The 8,339-nt window shown below is 43.1% G+C and overlaps 1 protein-coding gene across 5 annotated transcripts in view; it reads right to left on the bottom strand.

Annotated features, from left to right (window-relative positions):
• Positions 1-8,339, bottom strand: part of LOC138052064 (basement membrane-specific heparan sulfate proteoglycan core protein-like) — a 109,306-nt gene that overhangs the window by 79,804 nt on the left and 21,163 nt on the right. For all 5 annotated transcript variants that reach the window (XR_011132986.1, XR_011132987.1, XM_068898424.1 and 2 more), the window contains exons 6-13: positions 5,687-8,243; positions 5,078-5,160; positions 4,830-4,916; positions 4,399-4,526; positions 3,706-3,817; positions 2,870-2,983; positions 2,667-2,794; positions 2,191-2,277 (exon numbers count right to left, since the gene is read on the bottom strand). Coding sequence is in view for 3 of the 5 variants with exons in the window: in XM_068898424.1 (XP_068754525.1) it covers positions 2,191-2,277; positions 2,667-2,794; positions 2,870-2,983; positions 3,706-3,817; positions 4,399-4,526; positions 4,830-4,916; positions 5,078-5,160; positions 5,687-8,243 (3,296 nt within the window). In the remaining 2 variants the exon portion in view is untranslated. The remainder of the gene's footprint in view (positions 1-2,190; positions 2,278-2,666; positions 2,795-2,869; positions 2,984-3,705; positions 3,818-4,398; positions 4,527-4,829; positions 4,917-5,077; positions 5,161-5,686; positions 8,244-8,339) is intronic.

Here is an 8,339-nt window from a genome sequence, read left to right as displayed (position 1 = left end):
CAAGATTTATTTAGGCTTTTTGTTTCGACATTCACACAGTCCTCGATGCTAATCATTCCCCGACCGCCCTCACATCTTTCCATGTATAATCGGTCCACATCCTCCGGTGTATGTAACACTCGAAAGTTGGTCAACAGTTTTTACGATCAATTGACTGTAGCTCTTCTTTATTTCATTCAATGAATTTATTGCTTTGATCGTGTTTGCCCTATTCAGCGAGGATTTGAGTACCGTCCATAGTCTACGAAAATATTCCTTTCGGATCTTATCCTTCATGACACCATGCACGTCTGCCTCTAGAAACCCAAGATACCTATAACCCTCAATATCCTCACTATCCAAGGATCTTATCACATTATCCCCGGGAAGGGAGATTCGTTTACTTTGGATGACCTTACCTCGTATCAAAAGCAGTGTTGCACACTTGGATGTTCCAAACTACATCCCAATGTCCTTAGTCACCACTCTAACAGTTTGAATTAGATAATTCACTTGGTTTTCATATTTCCCGTACAGCTTTAGGTCTTCCATAAAAAGCAAATGATTGACCACACCCATCTTATCACCAAGGTCATAGCGGCCTCAAATTTCCGTAACACCAGTGATAGTGGTATCAGCGAGACCACAAATAGCAATGGGAATAAACTGTCTCTTTGGAAGATTCCACTTTTAATTTGCACTTCGCCCAGTTCTTCGTTTCTAGCAGTCAGCACTGACGTCAACTGACTCGAGCCGTTCTTCAAATCAATCATATTCAGGGCAACGCCAAACATCCTCAGGCACTTTAGAAGCTATTCCGCCAAAGGACAGTATTCCCCGATGCTGACCAAGAAGATAGCCATCTCTGGGAGCGAAATGAGATTCCCTGATGTTATTGCTCTAATTTTCTGCGGTAATCATTATGTCTCGTGTTAACCTTATGCCGGGCTGATTTCGTGGCAATTCCTCGGAAGATCGGTATTGATTTAGTTTTCATGTATGCTACTAGTAGCAAAAGATGAAACGAGAACGCGTAAATGCTATTTTTCACTAGGGAAGTAAGCATAAGCAATGTAAACAAACTCAGAGAGAGTGATCATCTTTATGGTTTATGGTTTCGGATTCATATACCGCACCAAGAGTTAAATGAAGGCCTAGGGATATATTCATTTCAGGTAAGTTATTTTTAGCTGACACGAATACGGAGGTCTGTTTGCCGAGACGTCCGCAAAATCAAAATAATTCATGGCGTTTGTTGACGAAAACGAGTTTCGGAAGCAAGGAAATGGTTATATCTTGCCCCAAAAACCGAAGTGGGAGATTCCATAATGGCTTATTGGATGAAGAATACTACTCCGAAAACCATAATGAATATCCAACAGCCGCCATTACACAATGGTCGCCGACGTCCAGGGAAACAGATTTCAGATTTAAGATCAACTTTTGTGAAATTCACATATCTCACCCAGCGCCCCTACACTCCCTCTCTCCCCCTCAATTACTTTTAAACGCAAGTCTCATGGCGGTCTACAACTCTGGCCGCGATCATGAGTCCATATTTGATCTCACCCACGCGTGTACGTGAAAGGTAGACAGATCGATCACAACACCAGGGGTCTCCCCTCTTCTCTTCGTGAACAGTGTTTGTATCCTTTAAGGTTGTGAGACGGGGCCTAAGTCTAACCATTCAAAAGTAAAAAGGTCCGTCAGTCAACTGGAGTTACTGATGAACTTGTATTGTGTTGTGGCCCTCGGTGCGCACCTTTTACCCCCCTTCCTTCGTCAATGCTCCGTTTTGCGGGTATTCAAAGCTACAGCTAGAAGGATCAGAGGAAAGTCGAAACAGACGTCGATGGAATTGAATTTGAAGGGGATCAAACTGGCGACCTCCTGCTCAGAAGGCCGCGCACTAAACGGACGCCTGTCTCTCTGTACGGTTGAGGGAGCACCTTAACCAGTTGCCGAGGAAGCCCGCAAAAAATCCAGGCTTGAAAGGGGCTGAGTCTTGGCTGAATTTTTTTCAGTTTTTTCTGCGACGCTTTTCTGGGCCTCTAAGAGACACTTGTCTCTAAATAACGCAACCACCTCCAGAATCAAAGAAATATCGTACTAAAAATGGCGAAGGTCTTTTTTCTTCATGCTTCCTGCCACTGTAAATAACCCAACATACACGGCAAAAACCGTATCTAACTATATTTTCCATGCACTAACTTGTCACATGTTCTTCCGCCGTAGCCCTGTGGACATGCATCACATGTTGGCTCACCATCATCTGCCATGAAACATGTGGCACGTAATCTACCGAAAGAAAAAAAATTAATTGTTAAACAAAGCAGTGATACAATCATCAGGATGTTAATTTAAGACTGTGACTGATGGAAACTTTTGCACAGACAATTGTCAATTCCAACAATCATAACGTTAAACTTTCCCAAAACAAGCCAAACTACTTGCGGAGAGTCGTTTATTTGGTGAAGTGGTTAATAAAAAAAAAAAAAAGATTGGCGTGCTTTCCGTATCTTTATCGGTAAGGACATAGTTGATATTGTTTCTGGAGGGTATAGAAACAAACGACAAGCGGCTTAGCGGCTTGGCGATCTGTAGGCTCGATTTCACGAGTCCGGCTCCTCTCCTGAAACGGCGGCTGATAATGTAGCCTATGATATGAAAAAAAGTTGTTTCCTTACCCATTGGTTGATGCTGTCATCGGACAAGGGCACGCCTTACAATCTGACGGTGTTCCATTCAAGGCGTTTCCATAGAAATCAGTCTGACACTTCTCACATCGAAAGCCTTCAGTGTTGTGCTTACAATTCTAAAAGGAAGAATCGTAAAATTTATGATCATACATCGACTAGACCTCAAGGTTAGTATTAGTTAAGACGCTGACCTTACAGTGACCAGTGTGAGGATCGCAGTCATCCGAATGTCCGTGGCAAACACACTTGATGCATGTGCCTGGGTTCGTGCCATCACGAGATCGATAGTAGCCAGGTTTGCAAGACTGCCGCGAAAACAAAGTGTAATTATGTGACATTAAATGGCAGAAATTTGCACGTGCGTTACAAGAACTATACCACAAAATGAACATCCATGTCATGACCTTGCAACTAACTAGGAATTGTTAAGGCCTTGTTAGATAGTCCAAAATGCAACTCAACTTTTCACCCTAACCCCGAGGGACAAAAAGGACTAATTGAGGCATTATCGAATGGTTGAGTCGTTGTGTCACACAAAGAGGCAGTGTTGGAATATCACCAACGACCTCAAGGATCGTCAGTCCCTGACTGAAGAACCAGGTGGCTTCCGTGTTTTGTGAACCTCAATGGTTGTGTTTTCACCAAACAAGTTTACAACAGACAGAACTTTCAGGTGTGGTTCACGCATCCTTACTGAAAGTCGTATTTGTCTCATCACGTTTACAGTTTGGGCGGCAAAAATTCAGGAGGCAAACAGATGAGATTATCAAGCTTTCCGTGAAATCAATCTCTATATGGCTAGGGGCTAAAATGACTAAAGGAACTTTGTTTAGTTTGCAATGCAATAGAAAACGTGAAATCTGGGAGACAGCAATACTGACCACTGTGCAGATAATGCCCAAGTCTCAAGGAAAAGCAAAATGCTCTAACGATATGTTTGTAAGGATTTCACTCTCCTCTACATTGTTCTGACGCTCTTAAATGGTTTGAATGTATGTACACCGAAATTGCTACCGACCATTATTACCTCACATGATAGTCCACTGTACCCATTCGGGCATTCACACTGTTCTATTAACAAAGCCTTTCCAAAGCCGGCGTCACGTTCACTAGCCACGTCCATCGACACGTCCGTGATCCTTTAGAAACACGAAGAAAAAACATTCATACCGGGTCTACCTATGGAGGCATTTTCACTATTGACAATGTTATGTTTTCAACTCAACTTTTATTGTCTGTGTCAATATGGCTACTTGCAAGCCCCATTGAAGAACCAATCTGTGACCACATGGCGTGACGGTCACGTGATACTGTGAAAAAAAAATTAGCAAAAAACTCCCCATATTTTTTGTTAATTGAAAAGGAAAGGAAAGGAACTTTGTCTAGTCGTTCTAGCGCTGGAGCACTAATCGGGGACACTGTAAACTGAAATTAACAATGAAAGCAAATCAAGTCAAATGTTGGTTTTTGAGGAGACGGGAAACCGGAGTACCCGGAGAAAACCTCTCGGTGCAGAGTAGAGAACCTCAACCCACATATGACGCCGAGTCTGGGAATCGAACCCGGGCCACATTAGTAGGAGGCGAGTGCTCTCACCACCGCGCCACCCCTGCACCCCTAAAAAGAATAGGCCAGTTAAAAAAAGAAAAAGCTTAAGTATCCTTGACTTCTTTGACAAGGCATTGGTACTTGGTGAGAATTCTGCAATACTGACTCGTACCTCAATGACGCTGGAGTTGATCCTTTGCTTCCATGAAAAGCTCTAACGTAAATAGCACTGACGTCCGATAACACCCTCATCAAAGTGTCCCTTGAAATTCGTGATCCGTCAGCTGAACGCCACTTTCCCTGATTAGTGAAACGGCATTAATTGAATTGTTGAAAAGCAGCACTGAAACTAATGAGAAGTCTTGAGAAGTCTACCAAGGCATTCCTTAAACAAAAGCCACCCTTTTACCTCAGTTTGGTTTAAGAAAAAAAGAATTAGTCGACTTTGACCAAGTCATCGGGATATCTGCTCCAATTATGAATTCTTGGACCGAAATACAAATACCAAGGTTCGGTTATAGTAATTTGGGAACATAGCAAAAGAATAAAGTACAGAAATCTATTTTCAAAACAGAGAAAGAATCTACAGTCAGTAACACAAACCTCAATGAAAGAGACCTCCACATTTGATGAGAAATTCGCAATGCCCGGTTGTGCCTCATCATAGTATACTGTGGTGCCGTCCTTCCCCTGGGTAGAAGAATTGTCTGCATATCAGGAAAGCTACTCAATGCATGGCCTTCCATTGTTTTTAGCTGCATAAAGAGGGCTATTATTTAACATCATGGTGCACGGAAGAGAAGTAACACGAAACAATCTCGAACAAAGTGGATAAAGCTGAACGTACATACCACCATTCGAACGGCTTCTGCAACGTGGCGTGGTGGAACAACTGACGCGCTTGTAACTTTAGCTGTTGTTTGCGTTGTTCGGTCTGCAAGCGAAGCATTAAAAAAACACGCGATCACAAGGCATTAATTCCATTGAGACGTGTCTCAGGAGTTTCATTTTTCAAGGGAAGTTCCTCTTCCCACACACGTGCGTCTCAAATTCATTTTTTATGTTGGTTTTAACTCAAGTTAACAGCTGAGTAAGAAGGGGAAACACTCATTACTGATACATAAAGAAATGCCGATATCTTATCTTTATTCAGATGATTTTCTAACAGCTGAGTTGTATAAAGAAAGCTATTTCTGACAAAAGCGCAGTGGTGAGAGCAATCGCCTCCCACCAGGTTCGATTCCCGGACCCGACGCCACAAGTGGGTTGAGTTTGTGTCGGTTTTCGACTCTGCTCAGAGGGTTTTTCTCCGGGTCCTCCAATTTTCCCCCCTCAGCAAAACCCAGCATACAGCTGATTCCAGCTGGCTGAAAGCTGTGCAGAGGCGCCATAGCATGATTTTGGTTCGACCTTGTTGAGTTGCGGCGGCGATTAGCCGTGACAATAAAAGCAAAACAAACCTGGTAGGGTTGTCATCTCTTTCGAAGTTGGAGTTAGAGAATATTCAACAGAAGTTGAATCTTCTTGGTCAGTAGCTGTTATCCCTTTCTCTGTGGATGACATGACCAGAATCCCTTCGTTGTCTGTTGCTATTGTTTTGACTGCAGTGTAAGATGAGGTACGAGTAAGGGTGGTTTTTTCATCTGCACTTTGCGTTGCCTTATCCGTTGACTTATCCGTTGCTGCGTTCTGCGTTGGTGGTCTTGATGCGGCCTCGTTTGTGAACCCTTTGCCTGAACTATAAGCCGTAGAAGAGGCAACAGTGGACGCTTCACTGGTTGATATGTCTGTGACTATTGGAGCCTTCACCGATATTACTTTGTGGGCTGTTTTATCTTCACCCAGTGTTGTAGTATCTTTTCTTGTGAAATACACATCTGGTGCCTTAGCAGCTTTTCTCGGTCCTTCAGTACTGTAAAACGAACGAGGCTCGATATCTTTTCTCTCCGTCGATAAATTGGTTACTGTATGTGAGGTGCCTGGTATTTTTGTGGGTGACTCTGCAGTTGACATTTTGGGACTGTAGGGAGCCGAAAATACAGCTACATTTGAACCCTCTCCTCCCTTTTTCGATGCATATGTAACTGTCTCCGTTGCTAATTTCAATTTCTTTGTTTCTAAAGCAACGTTTTCTTTACTGTAAGTAGACGCGAGCACATAGCTAAGTGTTTTATCTTGAAATGTTGACGGTCTGTTTTCCGATTTTGTTTTCTGGGTTTTTGTTTTTGGTCTTTCAGTGCTATCGTCTATAGTTGCATCTTGCCCATTTCTAGAAATATATTCTTCAGTATAAGATCTTTTAGGTACTACTGTCGTGTCCATTGCCGTATCTTTGACGTTAGAGCTGGATGGATCTGTTTGAGAAGTTAATATTAAATAGGTTTTTGGTATTGTTGTAGTTTCCACCGAATTAGTATCAACAGTACTGTAGGACAAAGAAGGTTCGGAAATTGGGTTGTCGGCAACAGACGTCTCTGATGTTGTTGCAAATTCGCCTGAAGGGGACGCAAAGGAAATTGTTTCTTTTGTGCCCCGGCGGATTGTGGAATCAACCACATCTGGTTCCCTAGTTGATATATCCGTTGCAATGGAGAACGCCTCTGGCACAACTTCTGTTTCATGTGGAAGAGTACTTTCTACAACGCTCTCAGGCGAGTAGACAGCAATGGTTGTTTCATGATGTCCATGACCGAGTGTATCTGCAGAGGCTTTGGTGTCTACCGTTTCTGTCAACGGCAAATTGGTTAAGGGAAATGTTCCTTGAATTTCTGTGATTTCCTCTTTACTATCTCTGTCAGTCGACGGATCTGCTTTCGTGAAAGGCGTATCTGGTATCGATATTGCCTCCTCTGTCGCATACCCATCGCCTCTAAAAGTAGAGGTTACTGTAACAATTGTTTCTTCCTCTGAGAAAGCTTCCGTCGAGGATTTTGGACCACTTGTTGTCATATCTGATGTGACGGTTCTAAAGGCAGACGAAGGTACGGAAGGAGTGGTTTCATCTTGGCCATCTTTTGGAAGTTCCTCCGTCGATTCCGAGTCATAAGTCTTAGTGTTAGCTACCATATGCGTAGCTATAAAATCTTGAGTGTTTGTTGATGCAACTCTTTTCGGAGGGGTAGGGGCTGGTATTATTGTGGACACTTTTGTGGTATATCTGTCAGTTGTATAAGCGGATTCGGAGAGAGAAGAGCGCGTTTCAATTTGTCCCTCAGTAAAGTTTGGCTCTTCGACGTCAAAGTCTGTGAATGCTGTATCAGGTTTGGTTGTATAGGCTTTACCGGTGGGCTTCTTAGTGACTTTCACTGAAGGTAAAGCGAAAGCGGTTGTCTCTTGTGAGATGGTTCCGGAAGTCGGTGCTGGCGTTTCCACGCTATCTTTGTCAGAAGTATACACTGATTGCACGTCAATCTCACCATGAGTTTTTGCGAAAGAAAGTTGATCAGTGGCTGCCTCGTTTGTGGTGTAGGCTGATAAAGAAAAAGGAACATTTCTTTCATCTTCTCCATCTTGTCCATCAGTGAAGGTATTTGCGACTGATGAAGGAGAGCCTCGTAAAATTGTGGTTAATTCAGGGGTCGGCGTATCAGTATTAATATTCAAAGGAGAGACAAATGAAGTGGTCGTTTTTTCCTTGCTAGCGGTTGATGCACCTGACGGTAAGAAAGAGCTCATCGGAAATGTTTCGGGAGGTTCAGTTGTGGTAAAATCCACACGTGAAGGTGGCTTCGATGGGACTTTATCCGCTTGAGTAATGGCAGCTGCGTTTTCTTTCGCGCTCATCTTCACCGATGTGCTCGTTACACCTGAATCCGTGGTACTCATTCCTGAGCCATCAGTTTCTTCCTCCTCCCTGAGGTAATTATCAACGGAATAGTCGTTTCCAAAACCCATTTCGGATATGACGTCTCTTAAATCTCGTGCGCCTCTTGAAAGACTGCCTACTTCATTTCCCTTTGACCCATGGTCATCATTGTACTTCACCGAGTAACGAAGCTTTCCACCATAACTTGATAGCTAAAGAGGAAAACACAACATGAAACAGAAAAAATACACATAAGCGCAATGGCGCATTTTTTTTTTCATATTCTTTCATTACTGCAACTGAGGAGC

The sequence above is a fragment of the Montipora capricornis genome, chromosome 6 (genome assembly GCF_036669925.1).
Source record: "Montipora capricornis isolate CH-2021 chromosome 6, ASM3666992v2, whole genome shotgun sequence".
In the NCBI taxonomy this organism is placed as follows: Eukaryota; Metazoa; Cnidaria; class Anthozoa; order Scleractinia; family Acroporidae; genus Montipora; species Montipora capricornis.
Note: the sequence above shows the minus strand (reverse complement) of the source record. Positions and strands in the feature narration are given on the sequence as shown.